The sequence below is a fragment of the Leishmania braziliensis genome, chromosome 36, assembly GCF_000002845.2.
Source record: "Leishmania braziliensis MHOM/BR/75/M2904 complete genome, chromosome 36".
NCBI lineage: Eukaryota > Euglenozoa > Kinetoplastea > Trypanosomatida > Trypanosomatidae > Leishmania > Leishmania braziliensis.
In genome coordinates this window covers 1,326,519-1,344,794 of record NC_009327.2, presented here as the reverse complement: position 1 = coordinate 1,344,794, position 18,276 = coordinate 1,326,519, and the positions used below count along the sequence as shown (strand labels likewise).

Below are 18,276 nucleotides of genomic sequence, written 5' to 3'. Positions count from 1 at the left end.
CTTCAATGATATTCATTTCTTTTTGTTTTGCTTTGTCCTCCTCGCATGCTTCCCGCATGGCGCCTCCTCGGTGCACTGTTGTGCAAATGCTCCTCCTTTCGCTTTCAGCTCCTCGTCCACGTCCCTTATTCCCGACTTGCACATTTATAAATTTATAAAAATGCAAGTCGGGAATAAGGGACGTGGACTGATAACACTCTTGCGCATGTGCACAGCGTCGTGTGTACGTGCACCTGTGTAAACCTGTGTTGTGGTGTCGGGGCCGCATAACAGCGGACGAGTTTTCAATCAGCGAAAGGAAGGTCATGTGAGACCTCGCATTACCCCCCAATGAATGTAGGCCACCTCTTCGCGGCGTTGGGGACCAGTACTCCCTCACGGAGGAAGCTAAGCGCCGACGCTTACACAGCGAGACCTACTGGGTTGAGTGCCCCCCCCTCACGGGATGCGGCAGCGTCGCGAGCGCTCCCCCTCAAACAAGCGCGAGGGAGAAAAAAAAATGTGCATTGCCTCTCCTCCGCTTCTATGGGCCCCCGCTCTTTCACAGCATGCCGCTGTCTCTTCGCTCATGAAGCTCCACAAACACCTCACTCTCCCATTTTGCATCCATCGTGTATCTCCTCTGCGCCACCTGACTGCTTCATGCCTGTCGGTCTTCATTCTCACCTAGGTACACTTCTCCACAGCTTTGTAGCGCGCATATCGCGTGCTGTTCGCACACTCATTGACGAGGTGCGTAGTGCTATTCGGCAGAAGGGCCTTCTTACATTATCGTACCCGGCTTCTGTGTCTCTGTGGTGGTATCTCCAATTTAGTGCTCCTGGGACTGCCGGACGTGGTGTGCTACTTAAAGTATCGTGTGAACGCAAAGCTCAGAGTAGAGATCGCATCGCGCGTCAATGCTGCGTGATGAGCCGCCGCCCGAGAAGGGGCAGCAGAGCCTTTCTTTATTCAGCCGACTCTTGTCCAGTATCGACGGCTGCAAACTCGAAGTTGTGCTGGACGGCAAAGCGGAGGAGGACAAGATTAAAGTAGTGGACATCTACGACAACGTAAGCGAGCGCTTCCCGCTCTACTCATGGAAGGAGCCCGTCAAGGGACGCGTGATGCTGACGCCGACCAGCTCTTCCTACTCACATCAAGGTGTGGTAGTGGAGCTGATCGGCGTGGCAAGCACGTTTCGCGATGCTGAGTCGCGCGTTGTCTTCCTCCGGCAGGAGCGCCAATTTGAGCCAGACACACTGACGCAGCCGACGCCCTTCGAGTTTGTTTTCTCTGCGCCGAAGGAGCATGAGTCGTACCATGGCATCTACGCCAAAGTCCGATACTTTGTGCAGGCGACGGTGAGGCAGCGTATCAAGAGCCCAAGTGTGAAGGAGGAGGTGTGGGTGCACCGCGTCGACGCAGCGCTGAGTGAATCACAGCCTGATGCCTCAGCTCACGTGAACTACTTCCGCGAGACGTACTTCGGGCCGGAGTCCATCTCAATGAACGTTGGCGTAGAAAATGTTCTTCACATTGAATTTCGCTACGACAAGAAAATCTTCCACCTGGCGGAGCGGGTGCTGGGCAAAGTGGAGTACAAAATAGCGGATATGGATATCGCGTATGGTGAGGTGGGGCTGGTACGTAAAGAGTTCATCGCACCTGGCCAGTCAGGGGAGACAATGGAATCGGAGACGCTGCAAAAGTTCGAGATCATGGATGGCACCCCTATTGTCGAAGAAGTAGTCCCAATTCGCCTCTATCTTAACTCGATCCCGCGCCTGACACCGACGTACATGAACGTTGCGAACCTCTTTAGTGTGCGCTACTTCCTCAATCTGGTGCTGGTGAGTCAAGAGGGAAAGCGGTACTTCAAACAGCAGGAGATCCAGTTGTACCGTCGAACAGGGCAGGATCGGCCAGTCAACTCTCTCGGCTTGGGTCTATCAGCGAAACCTGCTCAGCGGCGCATGAATACGAAAGGCGGCTGGAGCGCGTGATTACGCTACGCCCTCGTGTCAACCTCCAGTGGGTGTATGGGTCTCGCGTTTCGCTGCTGCCATGGAGCTCTCTCCCGCCCTCCTTCTCCTCAATGGACTACGTGCGTCTTTTCTTTCGTTGGTTTCTTTGCCTGTTGTGCTGCTCCCCGTTGACCTCGTAGTTCTGTATCTTGGTTGTTTTTCTCTTTCTGAGTGCTACGTGATGCGACTGTCTCTTCATATCAGCACCGCCCCCACGACTTCCATCCTTCATCCACTCTTCCCTGTTTACTGCCTCTCCCTCACGAACCCATGCTCTCATTCTGCTCCGATTCGATGGGCATTGTACGGTGATAGACACGGTCGACTCTGAAGAGGTACGGGCAGAATGTACACACACACACAAGGAAAGAATATGGTGCTCTGTGTACTTCACACTCTTCGCTGGTCGGCGCACACGCCTTGATGAGCTAGAATGTGTCGCTATTTCAACGGCAGGCGAAGTCACAAACGATGCACTTGACTTGTGTAGGCCCTCTCGTCGTTTGTTCCCACCCATCCCCTTCTTCTCGTACTTTCGTGCGCACCCACCGACTTGTGCACGCGTCCATCACCGCGTTTTCCTCCTCCACTCTTCCCTCCCTCCCCCTCTGTGTCAACTCCCTTTCTCGCTTTGCCCGTTCTCTGAACCACTTCGCATCTCCAACACCCCCCCCCCCACACACACACACGCAAGCACGCGTGGAGCTACGAAAACCTGCGGCTTCAACCATAAGTAAAAAAAGAGCAGTAAATACATCAACTCATTATCGCGTCAAGAGATGTCTCGTGTTGCTTTGGCGGCTCTTCTCTCTCTCACTGTGGTGCTTCTGAGCCGTCAAGTGCACCGCCGAGTCAAGCGGCAGAGACTCCAGGCAGGCGCCGTAGCCCTCATCACGGGCGGTGGCTCCGGGTTGGGACTGGAGCTGGCCAAGATCTTTTCTGCTGCTCACTGTGAGATTGTTCTGGTGGGCCGCAATGAGACGGCGCTGAAGACAGCCGTGCAGGCATGTAGGGAGGCTGGCGCACCGCGGGTCGAGTACATCCAAGCAGACATCAGCAAGGCGGAGGGCACCGCTCGCGTTCGCAGCGAGTACGCTCACCTCTACAACACCAAGGATGGGAGCACGAGGCCCCTTCTCAAATACCTGGTGCTTAACGCCGGCGCAGGCGCCATCGCCCCCTTCACGGCGGAGCCTGCCTTTGAAGAAATATGCCACGACATGATGAACATCAACTACTTCGCGAATGTCCGGCTGCTGCAGGCCTTCCTTCCGCAGCTCACCCAGAATCACTCGTCCAGCTCGCCCAGTCGCATCGTCGTCATGTCCTCTCTTGCAGGCGTGTTGCCGTCCATCCTGCGGAGCGCGTATACGGCGTCGAAGCACGCCATTCAGGGCTTTATGAACGCTCTGCGCGGTGAGACAACAGTGCACATCACCCTCTGCTGCCCCGGATACGTGGATACAGACTTCCACTCTCGTGTGCTGACAAACGATGGCAAGCCCCTCGGTGGCAATCAACGCCGCGGCGTCTCACCCGCTGCGTGCGCACGTCAGTGCATGGACTGCGTCTTGTGCGACGATGCTGAGGTCATCATGACGATAGCAGGGAAACTCGCCTATCACCTGCGACCTTTCCTGACGAGAATCGTAGACCTGCTGGTGAAGCGCAAGAGCCTCAAGTCACTGGAGCACGACTAATGTACGGCAATGGAACGGCTCGATTCAGCTGTGGTGTGTGTACCGTGCCCGTATCGCTGAGTCGACGTTGGCCCCCTCCCCCCGCATGGGCATATGAGTCTTGTCTCTCCGTCGCCTATCACGGGTGAATCGCTGCATCTCCACTTTCTCTGCTTTTTCTCCTGTCTCCTCCCCCCTCCCTCGACACTGTGCGCAGTGTAGAACGCGCTGACGAGGAGAGGTGCGGTAGGAGAGATTGGATGTAGTGATGCTGCTGCTACTACTGCGCCCAGTCTATTTCTTTGTCTTGTATCCCCACTCTTCTCTCATTCTTGATCATACATCTCTTTCTCGTCAGTTGCACTTATCTCTCGCCACGTCCCCCCTCTTCGTGCTTGTGCGTGTTTTCTGTCGATGATCTCGCCAGGTATTGCAGTGTCGTGAAATAGTGCCATCATCTTTTGTTGCCGAAGTGAAAGTGCTCGACAAAACATCCAAAGGAACACGAAGCAACAGTGACGCGCGTGCATGATGCAGCTTTCATGCGGAAGAGCTACTTGATGCACTCGCCGCCGTTGTCTCTCCTCGTGTGTGAGTGTCGATGAGTGTGAAAGTGAACGAACAACAACAAAAAAGATGAGCGCACCTGTGCTCTCAGCGCGCCTCTCGTGTCGCCTTTCGCCACTCGGTTTGCCCTCTTGTCTTACCGTCAATCAACTCTTTCTCCGCACTCCTCGCCCTACTCTCTCCTCAAACGGGACTCCCCGCGCCTCCCCCGCACCCCTGTGGGGATGGACGCACATGTTTGCTCTCGGTGCCCACGGCGTTGCTTCTTTTTCCTTTGTGCGTTTCTCCAACACACCCACGCTTATGCGCGCTGTCTAACATCATTCCTCTTTCTCTTCTTTCAAACTACAGGCACACACACATACACAGATATATATATATATATATATCAACACTCACTCGTAGCCATGGCCAAGTCGAAGAACCACACTAACCACAACCAGTCGAGCAAGAATCACCGCAATGGGATCAAGGGCCCCATGCCCCTGCATCTCTGCAACTCCAAGCGTGGTGGCTGGCTCCCTGCGTTGGTGAACACTCGCCGCGTGCGCAAGCACAACCAGAAGGCCGCGCTGAAACGCCGCCGCGAGCGCATCGCTGCGTTTGCCGCCAAGAACTAAGAGAGAATGCGCGAAGGGGAAGAAGCACCCACAGATGCACTTGCGCATCATGTCTTGCTCACTCGCTCCTTTGAAGCGCAAGACTGAGAGCCAGGTTGGTGGTGCAGATCAGCAGACGACACCACTACACAGGCTTGTGTTTGCCCTTGTATGTGAACTGGGCTTTTGCTGGCAATTCCGCTTTCCCCCTTTTTTTTCTCTTCTTTGGCGCTCTTGAGGGCCCCTCTGAAGCGAAGGCGGTGGCGCGCGTACGCGTGTGTTCGTGTCTGATTTTGTTTTCTCGGTTTTTTTTTGTCTTCTTTGGATGGCGCTTCACGCCGGAAGAACGCAAACATCAAACGAAAAGACAGCAAAAGGCCGCAGAACACAATGTCAGCGCCAGCAAAGGCGCATGAACGTTCTCTGCCTCCCACACGATGAGTGTCGTCCCTGTGTACTCGAGTGGTGAGTCTGTGTGGGTGTAGTTAGGGAAGGACAAGCCTCTAGCTGACACCTGCTTCGTTTGTGCCATCTTCTCCATTGCCGCTAGTCGCTCGCTCCTGTACGGGTAGGCGCGTTTGAATGCATGCGTGTGTGAGTACGTGGGTGGTGCTAGACCATAATGAAGTGCTCCTTTCATTTATTCGTTACCCTTGTCCTCCCTTCTCTGCTCCAACTCGTTCCCCCTTCCCCCCCCCCCCCGCCCCCTCTCTCCTCCTCTCTCGGCTGGCCCCTACGCCTGTATTGTGCCTCGTGTGCGGCCTGCACCAACACCACACTCCACAATGGGCCCCCTTTTTCGGCCTCCTACACCCCCTACCTCCCCGACTTCTGCTGCGCTCTTTCATTGCGACCGCTTCTCTAGATTCAGTTCATTCAAGATGGCCAAGTCGAAGAACCACACTAACCACAACCAGTCGAGCAAGAATCACCGCAATGGGATCAAGGGCCCCATGCCCCTGCATCTCTGCAACTCCAAGCGTGGTGGCTGGCTCCCTGCGTTGGTGAACACTCGCCGCGTGCGCAAGCACAACCAGAAGGCCGCGCTGAAACGCCGCCGCGAGCGCATCGCTGCGTTTGCCGCCAAGAACTAAGAGAGAATGAGCGAAGGGGAAAAGTTCTGCTCTTCAGCTCCCTTTCCTCCTCTTCTCTGCGTACCGGTAGGTGTTTCCGCAAGCTTGTGCGGGCAGGCATGCCGGGGCGGAGGCAAGTGTGTCGGTGAGCTCTCCTCCACGCACCCCCGCCGTCTCCTGTGTTCGGCAGAGTTGCTATTCATGTTCACCACACGGAAATAGTGGAGGGCGTGCGCTGGTGTGCGTGTGAGCGGGAGAGGCGCTGTGCGCCCTCGCAGGACAGTGCCGAAGTGGGCTTCATCTGTGCGATGCGTTGACGGCTTGATTTTTATTTTCTTCGCTGATTTCTCTCTTTTATTCGTGTCGCTCGACTTATTTCCGTTATGTGTCACCCCCCCAAAACAATGAGAAGCAGCCTCATCTGTTTCTCACCACAACACGCAACACGGACGACATAGTGCTATGCGTGAGAGAGAGAGAGAGAGACACGCACGTACACTACGGCATGCCTAGCGGAAACATGGAGCGCGCCGTGTTCACTCTCCTTGCTCCGACACACCTCCCTTCGCCTCCGATATCACGTCAGTAGCGACCCCGGGAGTTTGGAGAGGGTCACGTTGCCTTATCAGTATCGCGTAGCTTGGTGCTTTGCACCCCCTGCTCTTTTCTTGCTCGCGCGTGCTTGAGCTATCAACTGTCCATTCATCTCCCCACCCCTTACATTCTCTGCGCGTCATCGCATCGCCTTCTCTCTTCACCTCCACTCTTTGCCGCTACGGCGCAAACATGAGGGCAGGCGCGAAATCATTCGTCTCTGGCACACTCTTTTCGCTCCTTCGCCCCCCTTCCGTGCCGGAGCAGAGAAGCAGTGCACATCCTCAGCATCGAAAGAACGAAGTTGGAACTGAGATTGATAGAAAATAAGGACGGGGAGCGAACGCAAGCAGCAATCATGTTCCGCCGCTCCTCGTCTGTGATGCGACGCGCTGCCAGCGTCTTCCTCAAGGAGCCTGGCCAGGCCAAGCCTTTCCAGGAGACACTGGCAGCTTGCAAAGCCGAGAACAGGGACTTGGCTAGTATGCTTAGCTCCGACTTCCTGCTACTACAATCAAAGCTCTTCAAGTATCGCATAGCCCGGCTCGGGGAAGAGACTCGGTATGTGATGAAGCATCCGCTCGACTGTTTCCCCTCGGCGAATATGATGCTTGTTCACCTCATCACCCTACCTGTTGTCTTTTTCTCCGCCCTGTGCATTGGCCGTGGCTCTAATCGTCCCCTCGTGAAGCCCCCGGCTGCGGAGACGGAGGCGGCAGCGGCAGGTAGAGCGCCCGTAGCAGCAGCTGCCGGAGATCAAAAAGACCAGAAGTAGCCTCCGCAAGGCAAAAGCGGAGGTTTTCTGCAATGATGCTCCAGAGACTATCTCGCTCATGGACGGCCCCACAAGCGATTACAGGGCCACCTCCCCCACTCATCTTTTCTCTCTGTGATGGTCCGTGCGGCACCCTTCGCTTCTCCTCTTTATGTGTGTGTGTGTGTGAGCTCACCCACGCACACGCACACACACACACACGTACACTACATGGACGCAGCCAGAGACGGAAGCAAACGAAAAGGACGAGGGAGAAACACACAAAAGCTCAGGTTGACTTGCCTTGGGATAGAGAGGCTAGAGACGTGCTGGCTGGTGCGCCATTATATGTTTTTTGAGCGCTCGTTGTACGCAGGAGAGGGCGAGAAAGGCACGCTGATTTAGCGTCCACCTTTCCCCTTCTCTTAGCTCGGCAGCAGCGGAACTACAATCGAAGAACAAGAGCTGGTCAGCTGCCATCAGGACGCACCCCATTATCGACCCTATTCCAGGTACACTGAACGGGCTGACGGAGGAAGGGGAGCACCAGTGCCACCACATTTTGTTTGTCTATTGCCCCTCATCCTCTCTCTTCGCCTCTACCGTCTCACCTCGAGCATTGCTGCCCCTCGCGCCCTCGTTATAGTGACACAGTCGGTGCGTAATGGGGATTGCTGCGTCCCCTCTGATGACTGTTCGTCGCCGATGCCGGAAGGAAGTTGATGAGCTTCCCATTCATATCTTTGTAGGGAATATATATAGCGACTTATCTAGTCAAATGGGGAAAAAAAAATAGAAAAAAAGAGCCGCCGCCTAACAAGGAAACAACTTGACTGACCCTGCAGCACTAAACAAGGGAAAGGGGAGAGGGGCACAGACCAAAGGGGTGCGGCGGAATCAGAGAGGCACCCTCCCCCCCCTTACTTGTCACAGGCTTCTGCCTTGCTATGCGCGAAGAGACGACTGTGAAGAGGGAGGGAGGGAGGGAGGAACGTGGCAGTCTCGCCATCGCCTCTACTTCTTGGAAGATGTACAGGTAGAGACCTTTTCCCCTTTTGCATGGAGTCTTAGAACCCTCATCCATCTGCTTCACGTGCGCGTCATACATTCAGAGCGCAGATGGTGCTGAGGGCGAGAGGGGGGCGTCCACGATAGACGTTGCTGCCGCGCTTGCATGTGCATGGGGGGAAGTGTGAGCAATCGTACACATGACCGAGGCGGCCTCGTATCCCTCTCCCTATCGCTGCCGTGCTCTTGGTCTGCTGTTGTCTTCTCACTCACATTCGGTGCTTGACTCGCCTCCTTTTCTTTTTCATCTCCTATGGGGATATGGATGATTTACTCGTTGAATCGCTTTACTTCGCATTTGACCGATCGATAACGAGCAGCCGGGGAACGTCAGTCGGGCGGGAGGGATCATCTCTCTCCACACCACGGTGCAGGTACACAGCTTATTGGATGTGTGACATTATCTTCTGCTTCATCACGGAAAACAAAACGATAAAAAAGAACAGCACTAGCTAGTTACTTCACAACACACAACTGCTGACTTTGCCAAGCGTATGGGTCTCAAGCGACTTGCGAAGGTGGCGAAGGTCACGAGCAAGCACATGCTCCTCCTCAACCGGCGGGAACCCTACAAGCCTGTCACCCGCGACCGTGTCATGATCGAAAATCGCCGCCGTCTCGAGGTCTTCGAGGCCAAGAACGCTGAAGGGATTGTCTTCGTACCAGACACGGCGCTCCCGCCGTGGCAGAAGTCCATCGCCACAAACCTCAAACAGCAGGCGACACAGATGAACTTTCGTGGCTTCCGTGTTCGAGCGGCGGACAGGCAAGACGAGCCTGGATTCCCCACGCACTTCCGGTGAATGTGAAGGTGTGCATCGGTGAGAAAACGAGAGAGTGGGGATGATGGCAACAACGGCGCTGAGCGCGAGCGATGTACCGTAGCGACATTGGGCTCTGTTGTCCTTCTACAGCCGCGGTCCTTCCCCTGCTCCCCTCCACACACACACCCTCTCCGCCACTTTTCCCGCTGACTGCTGTCGAGTAGCACAGAGCATCTGCTGCTGTGGCGCCAGTGTCGATTGAGCTGCGTGTGGCACCGATGTTTAACGCGAAAGAAACGCGCTAACGCAGGCAACGTAGTGAAAGCAAATGATGAAGAGGCAGCACTACATATGTCTGTGTGTGTGTGGCTTGTGTTCAGTGCTCTTCTCTTATGCGCCGACGAGAAAGGAGGTGGTTTGTCCGCATCGTTGGTCAACAGGCACGCAGGCACTCGCACATGAAGCCCATCTCACCCATCCATCTGCGTACACACACGCGCGCGCGCGCCAGAAAAAACGAGCAAAAAAGTGGTTTGTCACAGGCCCCCCCCCCCCCCTCACGCAGCCGTGCAACTCGACGTACCTACCCCCCTCCCCCGCCACCTTTTGGTCTCTTCCTTTATGCACCCCTTCTCTTCATGGCCCTTCTGAGAGGAGAACCCGTCCTTGTCTCGCGACTCGTCCACCGTCACCCCTCTTTTTGTGTGTGTGTGCTGTGCTGTGCGCTGTTGAAGCCGAATAACAAAAGTGCGCACACCCACACCTCTGGCACTGCGAGTGTTGTCTGTGGTGGTACCGTCCTGCGAGTAGGTTGGCGGTAACATAGAACTGAATAGAAAATTTCGAGGCGCCTCCCTCTGTTTCCTGCATCACTGCAGTCCCTCATACACACACACACACATTCAGAAAAGAAAGGCGGGAAAGTCAAGGGCAGTTTTGTTCTTTCCTTTCTTCTCGCGTCACGTCCGCAATGACTTCTCAACCCGGTGATGCCCTGGGTAAGATTGATTACTGGCTACAGTATATTGACTGTGCGTTGAAGCACCCACGGCCGCTGCCGAGTGGCAAGCATGCTCATCGTCACTCCCTAGAGACCATCCCCGAGGTGGCTGAATTATATCATTGCATCTATAAGCTGTACAATGAGGAAGAGAGCTCTGTATGGTTTCGCGAGCCGGTTAATGCCCTGTCGCAGGAGATTTTCACGTATTACGACGTGGTCAAGTCACCCATGAGCCTGCGACACATTCTGGACAACATCGTAAAGGGCGACACCTACTCCACCGCCCTGCAGGTGATGGAAGACGTGGAGCTCATCTGGAAGAACTGCATTGCCTTCAACGGTGCCAACTCACTCTTGGCCACCGAAGCAGGCAAGTGTCGATCCGCGCTAGATCGAATCCGCCGCGCCTACCAGGACGACCAGCGCATCACCGTCGATGAGGCCGAGCGGCTCTTCCAGGTCATCTCGTCGATGCAGGAGCAGCTGCTCATCGACAACATCGCCGAGTACCTCCGCCGAGATGACCCCACATCGATTGACGAGACGGGTGCTGTGAACTTTGACATGCTCAAGCGGAAGCACTTCCGCAACCTAGAGCGCATCGTAGACAACTACTCCAAGTCTCGCACGCGGAGCTAGTGTACCTCTTACCAACGTGCCGCGAAGCCGTCGTGCGCATTTAAGAACGGGAGCGAAAGCACATCTGCACCGGAACCCACAAAACGAACGAAAACATTATCCGAGGACTCCTCTTGGTGGTAGTGCGATTCGGCTCTCTGAGAATCAAGGTTTGTGGTCACTGCCCTTGTCGTGGACGTCCCTACCTCCGCCCCACTCCCTTCCTGTTCGACGACGACGCCCACGCAAAGCCACGGCGACGCATAACCAGGAAAAGGCCAAAGCGAATGATGATGATGATGATAATGATGATGCAAGCAGGGAGCAGGCAGAAACAACAAAAAAAAAAGGCAAGTTGTTTCTGCTTGTGCGCTTGCCAAACGCTGACGGCACCACGCCTTCGTCTGTCATGTGGCGGGAAGGGGGGAGGCAAATACGAAAGGCGTTTAAGTCACACTTCTCAGCGTGTGCCACACGAGTCAATACGGCGTGCAGTATGCGACTTCCGTCTTCTCTCCTCTTCCCATTTCCTTCCTCACCCTCCTCCTACCACGAACGGCTATCATTGCGCCCATATATATATAGCTGAACCACCTGTAGCAAACTAAAAGATAAATGAGCGCGACGACCGCGGAGTCAGCGACCCCCGTTTGTGGGTCCTCTGGTGCGGCCGTGAAGACCTCTTCGCTGCAGCGCTCCCAATCCACGCACGCGCCAGCGCCGGCTGACGCTGCCTTGTTCCTTCAGCAGCTCGATGAGGACGTGGCGCGTGATGTGCAGGCCGCGCAGGCGCGTGCAGCGATACTGCAGGAGGAGGTGGACTCACTCTTGGCGAGAGTTGTCAGCGCGCGTGACGCAACAGCAGCTGGCATGGAAGACGACAGAGATGCGGTGCTGGAGAGGGTGATGGCAATTCGCCAGGCACGCAGCGACTAACTCATCTTAGGTTACTCGGCCCTCCATTCGCCAATGCTCGAGAGCGAGAGAGATGGGTGTAGCAGGCGCCAGGGCAGAGCGTGGGAGAAGTGCGCTGGGGACGCACGCCCCCCTTTTCGTCACTTCTTTTCCCGCCGATCGCCCGTCTGCGTGAGTGCGTGCGGTTTTATCGAGGCGTGTGGGCGCGCGCGGTGAAATGTCCGAGTGCACTTACGGTGGTCCTTCTAGAGTACACACGCACGCACGCATTTCCTCTACATTATGCTGTTAACGATGACTCAAACGAACTTGTCTCCACAAGAGGTGGAGACCAGGGAGACAGGCGCCGGTTAAATAGAGCTTGGAAGCTTCGTTTCCTTTCCTGTCGTCGTTTCTCGTGTTGTGTACGGTGCACGTGCCGAGAAGTAACGACAGACGGTAGCCTCACCGAGATCAGCGCGGAAAACGCTGTCTGCGCTGTCTTAAGAGTCTGCTTGTGCGAAGCCTCCGCTCTGCAATAGCCTGCCACCCGAGCCTCCTGTTAGGGTAGGGGATACACTTCGCTTTGGTTCGTCCCGTCTCACCCCACCCCCTCTGTCACATCCTCTCTTCCATGCGCGCGCATCTGCTGGTCTCCTCATCCCTACGACCTCTTTTTATGCTCACATTCCTTTGTTGTCGTTTTCGCATTGATATCTCTACTACCCCCGGCTCGCGCCCCATCCAAAGCACCAAGAGCAAGGAGGCTTGCGTTACCGAGGCTGCTGCTGCTGCTGCTGCCGTTGTTGCCGCTCCTCACCCTTCCGCACGGCTCCTATCGGGGTAGTCATCTGCAGATCTGTAGGCCTTTGTGGGTCTATCGACGAGCAGGGCGGCGCCACACCTTTAGTGAGATGCTACGTTTTACTCAGGCACTGCTGCGCGTACAGTCGCATCAGAAGAAACGCGCGCAGCACCCCAATGCGGGTACGCGCTACGGCCGCGTGTACAACCGCGGCTTTGTCCGATACGGCTTCGGCGGCTTTGGCATGTCTGTCTACACCCCCAAGAAGGATCGCACCTTCAAGGTAATGCCGGTACCCCCTTCACCACCAGCCACCACAGCCGCGGAGCAGCGAGACGATTTCGCCGACAACCGCGGACTTGTTGCAACGACGCGCACACTCTCTCCAACATTTCGCATGTTCGCGCTCGAGGATGGGGGCGTCTTGGTGTCGCACCCGTCGCATGCGCAGGTTATGCGGTGGAATCAACGTGTACACACCGAGGAGGGAAAGGCGACAAACAGAACTACGATGGATGAGTATGTTAACTCGCGCATCCAGGCCATCATCGCCGACAACACCATCGAAAATACCTCTCTTAGTCAGTGGCGCAAGGCACACATGTGGAACGTTATCAAGTCTCACGGCAGGCTGCAACGTCGCTGGGGCACGCCGGACTTCATCACGGGTGCCCGGTCAACCTTGTACAACAACTGAGGGGCTCTTCGAGCTGGAGCCGTTGGCTTTCTTTATTTTCTGACACTCCCTCCTCTGCCTCGCCAGTGCGGAAGACTCGCGAGTTTGCGTGTGTATGCTGCAGTACGCGTGGACTTTGCTTGAACTGCGTAGTTGTTCTTACAGGAGTAGGAGATCCACATATCTAAGTCCCTAGTCATGTGAAGGGTAAGTGATGTGGGGTAAGGCGACAGATCGTTGCAAGCGCCTGCGCAGACGCTGATGCGGACTGCTGAAAGAGAGGCATTGTGATTCGGAGAGCGTGTTGCGCTCTTGAACTTTGTAGACCTCAAAGGATGAAGTGAGCCGTCATGCTCCTGCTTGGTTCTCGTCCAGGGTTCACTTGAAAGCATCCCCACACGCCACCATTTTCCTCGTGCGCAACATGATCACGCGTGCGCGTGTGCATAGCTACTTATTCCACCGCTCCTACGATACCTCTCCCCCTCTTTCTCTCTCTCTCCTCCTCCTCCCTCCTTCGGCTCACCAACCCGTACCACACTGTGGCAGCCGCCAGTCGCGTACTGGACAAACAACTAAAAAGAGCGCTTTGAACGCGTGCGTTGCCCTTTTTACTCAGCTGTCGCTCTATTGCCTTTTTCGTGTGATCGCATTCTTCTAGTGCCCGTGCGTGCGTGTTGCGCTCTCGGCTCTCAACCCAACGTACCGGAGGAGGAAAGGAAGAAAAACGCACGGCAACATCAGTAGGACGTACGCCTGTTTAGCCTTCACCATCACCCACCAACACGCCGACGCTTCCATTCCCTCTTCCAGCGTCCTCTACTTTCTTCTGCTTTGCCTTCTCATTCATCAAGTACTTCACCTCTCTGTGCTTTTCTAGGCGGTTACTCTTCCATCGAACAAATCCACGTAACGCGCAGCACGCGTCTTGCTTCATCCTCTCTTTTTTTGGTGGTGGTATCGCTCCACTGTGTGTGGCTTGGAAGGGGAGAACAATAGACAGAGAGAGACTCAGTCGACACCCACACACACATACATAGAGGTCATCATTTACCTAGAGTAGAAAGGGCACATCTTTACGTGTGTTGCCGCCACTTGTTCCACTCTGCTCATGTACACGCGCCGGCAGCAGCGGCGCAGGAAGCGAGAGACGACGATCTTTTTCGATGACATCACTCAGCGTTATCGTGACGGACGGAGGGTCGGAGTCCATTTCTCCACGACACGTGGCGGCGCTTCATGCTCTCTTTTTAGTGCTAGCCACCATCAGCACCATCACCTTGCGAGCTCCGGTATGGCTGATTGGGGCTCTTTTTTACTGCAGCAGGCACCGCCGCGCACTCGTCGGCCGGCGTCTCTTTCCTTCGCCCCTCTGGCGAACGCTACTTGCCTTATTGGTGACTTCGACAGTCTGCAACGTTGCTGCAAACGTGCTAACGACACTGCAGCGCAACACAACGTGGGTGCAGAAAATCGTATGGCAATTCTTGTTCCCTGTGTGGGCCCTCCTCGGCGTCCAGCAGTGGGACGCTAGGGATTACGTCAACACGATGGTTTGCCCAGGCGCCACAACCGTGGTCCTGGGGGCATATCTGCTAATCCTCAGGCACACTCTCTCAGGTCGCGTTCTCTCTCGTAGTGACGGCACGCGCATGGCCCAGGACAGGTCAATGCTTCGGCGTCTCCTTTCTCGCTGGGAAGGCACGAGGATCGCCACTTGTCGCCTCACCACCGGGTCGCTGCTGTTCCTCTTTAGCTGGGTCACCGCCTGGACCGCAGAGCCGAGTGTGATCGGCTTGTGTCTAGAAGGCCTCACATTTGTGTTTGCAGCAGTCTTCTTGCACGTCGAGCATCACATCCGGCAACCGTCACACTGCGCGGTGCGCAACGGGCCGGGGGCGAAGCGCCATGTCCCCCACATATTCGGAACCGCTGTCGCCGTGGTTCTTGTGTTCGTGTGTGCAACCCAGAACACCGCCTTTCTCTCTGTCACTCAGGCGCACAGTGACTGGTGCAGGCTGCTCGGCATCGGCCCCGCCGCCTTGGACACTGTTGCAGGTCTTCGCTACGCGATGCAGATGCTGGGCATGGCAGGCGTCTTCCTTGGCGCCACAGCCATGCACCACGACATGGCATCATCGGAGAGCCCCATACCTGAGAGCAGCGCCGGCACGGAGACCTCAGCTGACGGTGTGACCTCTCGCCTGCTCCCCGTAGGAAATCAGCGGCTGCTGCGCACCCCGGTGTCCGACGCGCCTTTGCCATCGATGGCTGCACATGACGGAGGGTTGTGCGACCGTCAACGATCGATTCCACAGGTGGTTGCCATTGTGTGTCTCACAGCTATCCTCGGGTACGCTGTCTACTACCCTAGTCTCGTCTCGACGGCAGTGTGGCTGCTCCACCTCTGCTGCTGCGCGGGCGGACTGGTACAGCGTCCGCTGGCGCCACCTTCGGCGCTCCGCATCGCCCTCGCTTCTGTACTGGCCGCGCTGTGCTGCATGATTTTTCTACAGTATGTGTATCGAATGCTGGCGGGCAATCCGCGCACCGCGGCGTGGGGGCAGTGGCCACCAGCAAGGCCTGCGTATCCGGACGATGGTCGTGCGGTGGGTACGCAAGTTGTCGCGGAGCATCTCATCGCCCTCCTTTGCGGAGTATACGTTACTGTTGCAGGTGTTGACGACACCGGCGGCAGCAGCATCGTCAGCAGCACAAGCGAAGGTGCGGAGCCCGCTGCGCAGTCGTCGTCGCCTGTGAACCGCATGGTGCTCTCAGCCCACGCCGAAGCGCATCCCGCGGACTCTGTGCAGGTGACGTGGCTGCGCGCACAGCTGCGCAATGCGGCGGCAAACCGCAGAAAGCTGCGCGAGTTGTTTGGAGTCGCAGTGGGACGCTCGCCGCGCACTGTCGAGCTCGACGCCATCTGCGCCGCTGCCGTACAGGAGCTAGATGGCTCCTCACCTGCCGCTTCGCGAGGTGGGCTTACGGCGCAGGAGGTGACCCACCTCCTTGCCAGTGGCCCCTTCTACACCTACGCCGTCATTCTCTGCATGTTTGTTCTCGGCACCAGCAGCGCCACCATTGATTTTCTTCATGCAACTTGTCTGGTGGTGTCGCTCGGGGTTAGCGTGATCGGCAGCAACGCCGTGCTGTACCGACGAGTGCGCACGGTGCCGCCGGTGTGGGTGGCCATTGTTGTCGGTGTGCAGCTCTGCTACAGCGTCTTCACCGTCAAGGACGAAAAGCGCCCCCAGCAGCAGCAGCAGCAGCAGCAGCGTTGGCTCATTTCCGCTGTAGCGCAGCCATCCTTCATCAAGCTCAGCCTGGGTGGCTATGCGGGACTCACCCCCATTGCGTGGGGCGACTGTGCGCCGTACCTCTACGCCCAGCTCGTACTCCTTTGGTGTAGCCGGTACACGCCAAAGTGGCTCACCGACTGGACACATATCTCGCAGTGCCTTATTTTCCGCTGTCGCTGGGCGCGCCTCCTTCACATAGTGCACCAGGTCGCCGGTGTTGTGGTACTCGCGTGGATTGCCCTGCTGCTGCCGAGGAGCGCAAGCGTAACGGTGCTCATCCTCCTCCTCTTCGCTGCGGCCCTCCTGCAGCACCTGCGGTGTCACAAACTCGCGTACGTGTGGCGACGCTTCCTCGTTGTGGGCTACTGCGGAGTGGTGCTCATGTCCATGCTGACGGCGGAATTCGCGCCGGTGCAGCCGTGGCTCTGGAAACTCCTACACGCACTTGGATGCCCACCAGGGTCAGAGGGGCGCTGCGCACAGGACATTGGCCTCCCTGCCGACTCCGCCACGTGGCTCACACCACTCTCCATTCCCTGGTGGCTCGTTATTGTGCTCGCGACGGCCACCACTAGTCTATACCCACTACCGAGCTCGTTGCCACCCTCGCCGGATGCAGCGTCCGCCACCGGTGTACCAGAGGCGTCGACGGCTCGGTGTTGGCGGGCACTTGTGTTGTGGCCGCAGGTACTTTCCGATGTGCTCTCGCTAGCTCTTCTCGTCAGCATGGTTCACACTGCCGTGCAGCGACCGAGAATTCTGGTGGCGCTTTACTTGGTTGGCCCGGGCCTGGGTATCTTCCCTTGCTGGACTTTTGGCTTGGCAGCCGTGCATGCTGCACTGCAGTGTGCGTACCAGCTATGGTTCTCTCCCGCCTGGCTCGACACGCAGACGCGGCTTGGCCTATCTCCGGCAGAGCTTATTGGTCTTTGGAGACCCTCGTTTGCGATGGGCTCTGCCGAGAACCTTCCGCCGACGCTGGTCGTCGCTGCCGCCCCACTGCTGGTTGGTGCCGTTCAATCCCTGCAGCTACAGTGCGCGTTGCAAGCTCGGTGGAGAGCGCGCAACATGGAGGCCGCTGTGTCCGGACCGGGAAGGATCTGGAGCCGGCTGCGGCGGACGTGCGCTACCCACCTCTACATGCTGCTGCTCTGGGTGCTGCTGTACCTCGCACAGAAAATCGCTCTGGGCTGGTTGGTTGGCTTACTAGTCGTGGTGGTGTGGGCCTCAGCTGAAGTGCGAGACTGCGGCGTGCTGCAGCGGCGGCGCTGGCTCTACGGTGCGTGCGCGTCGGTCACTGCTGCTCTGATGGCGCTGGCTTACGTGCTGCACTGGCTACACGCAGTGTTCCCTTCGTGGAGTGCACTTGCAATGTACCCGTGGTTGTTAGGTGGCGCCGCCAACGGAGGCAAGACAGGGATAGGGCTACGTAGCGTGTGTTGCACTGCAGCCGCTGCGTGCGCAGTACTCCGAGTGAGTAGCGGTGCGCCGCGTGACGGAGAAAGCGAACAGCTCTTCCGTCACAGCCACGGCCCCAGTTTCATCGACTGGTTACGGGGCCGCTCCAGGCGGTCGTGCGAAAATCGCGAAGGCCCTGCAGCGTCGCTGTCTCAAGTGCTACCCGATGAAGCACATGAGTTTTTCAGGGACGTCGCTGACGTGTTTCGCTGTGCCGAAGAAATCGCCGAGGAAGCTGACGTATTGCTCCTCGCGCCAAGCCAGGCCCCACCAAGCAAGGGCAGTGTTGTCGTGAGCGTAGCGCGCCTGGTGCCTCTGGTTGCATGTGGTTCCATCGCCGTCGGCTCCGCCAAGACGTTACCGCCCTGTGTACTGAGCGTGGCGCTGCTCCTCGCTGGCCTGTGCTTAGCGTCGCA

General features: G+C 56.9%; 9 protein-coding genes across 9 annotated transcripts; all 9 read left to right on the top strand.

Annotated features, from left to right (window-relative positions):
* Positions 1-899: 899 nt before the first annotated feature.
* On the top strand, positions 900-1,985 carry LBRM_35_3650 (vacuolar protein sorting-associated protein-like protein; the record flags this gene model as incomplete). Its single annotated transcript, XM_001568934.1, has 1 exon — positions 900-1,985. The coding sequence occupies one exon, from the start codon at positions 900-902 to the stop codon at positions 1,983-1,985; it is 1,086 nt and encodes a 361-aa protein (XP_001568984.1).
* An 800-nt stretch (positions 1,986-2,785) lies between these two features.
* LBRM_35_3640 (short chain dehydrogenase-like protein) lies at positions 2,786-3,706 on the top strand (the record flags this gene model as incomplete). Its single annotated transcript, XM_001568933.1, has 1 exon — positions 2,786-3,706. One exon carries the CDS (start codon positions 2,786-2,788, stop codon positions 3,704-3,706), a length of 921 nt encoding a protein of 306 aa, XP_001568983.1.
* A 953-nt stretch (positions 3,707-4,659) lies between these two features.
* On the top strand, positions 4,660-4,872 carry LBRM_35_3630 (putative ribosomal protein L29; the record flags this gene model as incomplete). Its single annotated transcript, XM_001568932.1, has 1 exon — positions 4,660-4,872. The coding sequence occupies one exon, from the start codon at positions 4,660-4,662 to the stop codon at positions 4,870-4,872; it is 213 nt and encodes a 70-aa protein (XP_001568982.1).
* An 860-nt stretch (positions 4,873-5,732) lies between these two features.
* LBRM_35_3620 (putative ribosomal protein L29) lies at positions 5,733-5,945 on the top strand (the record flags this gene model as incomplete). The annotated part of the gene is made up of 1 exon (XM_001568931.1): positions 5,733-5,945. The coding sequence occupies one exon, from the start codon at positions 5,733-5,735 to the stop codon at positions 5,943-5,945; it is 213 nt and encodes a 70-aa protein (XP_001568981.1).
* Positions 5,946-6,876: 931 nt separating this feature from the next.
* Positions 6,877-7,293, top strand: LBRM_35_3610 (conserved hypothetical protein; the record flags this gene model as incomplete). Its single annotated transcript, XM_001568930.2, has 1 exon — positions 6,877-7,293. The coding sequence occupies one exon, from the start codon at positions 6,877-6,879 to the stop codon at positions 7,291-7,293; it is 417 nt and encodes a 138-aa protein (XP_001568980.2).
* A 1,541-nt stretch (positions 7,294-8,834) lies between these two features.
* LBRM_35_3600 (conserved hypothetical protein) lies at positions 8,835-9,143 on the top strand (the record flags this gene model as incomplete). The annotated part of the gene is made up of 1 exon (XM_001568929.1): positions 8,835-9,143. The coding sequence occupies one exon, from the start codon at positions 8,835-8,837 to the stop codon at positions 9,141-9,143; it is 309 nt and encodes a 102-aa protein (XP_001568979.1).
* A 931-nt stretch (positions 9,144-10,074) lies between these two features.
* LBRM_35_3590 (conserved hypothetical protein) lies at positions 10,075-10,746 on the top strand (the record flags this gene model as incomplete). The annotated part of the gene is made up of 1 exon (XM_001568928.1): positions 10,075-10,746. One exon carries the CDS (start codon positions 10,075-10,077, stop codon positions 10,744-10,746), a length of 672 nt encoding a protein of 223 aa, XP_001568978.1.
* Positions 10,747-12,533: 1,787 nt separating this feature from the next.
* On the top strand, positions 12,534-13,121 carry LBRM_35_3580 (conserved hypothetical protein; the record flags this gene model as incomplete). Its single annotated transcript, XM_001568927.1, has 1 exon — positions 12,534-13,121. The coding sequence occupies one exon, from the start codon at positions 12,534-12,536 to the stop codon at positions 13,119-13,121; it is 588 nt and encodes a 195-aa protein (XP_001568977.1).
* Positions 13,122-14,266: 1,145 nt separating this feature from the next.
* On the top strand, positions 14,267-18,274 carry LBRM_35_3570 (hypothetical transmembrane protein; the record flags this gene model as incomplete). Its single annotated transcript, XM_001568926.2, has 1 exon — positions 14,267-18,274. A coding segment is annotated over one exon (4,008 nt), but the record flags the coding sequence as incomplete, so codon positions are not given.
* Positions 18,275-18,276: the final 2 nt, after the last annotated feature.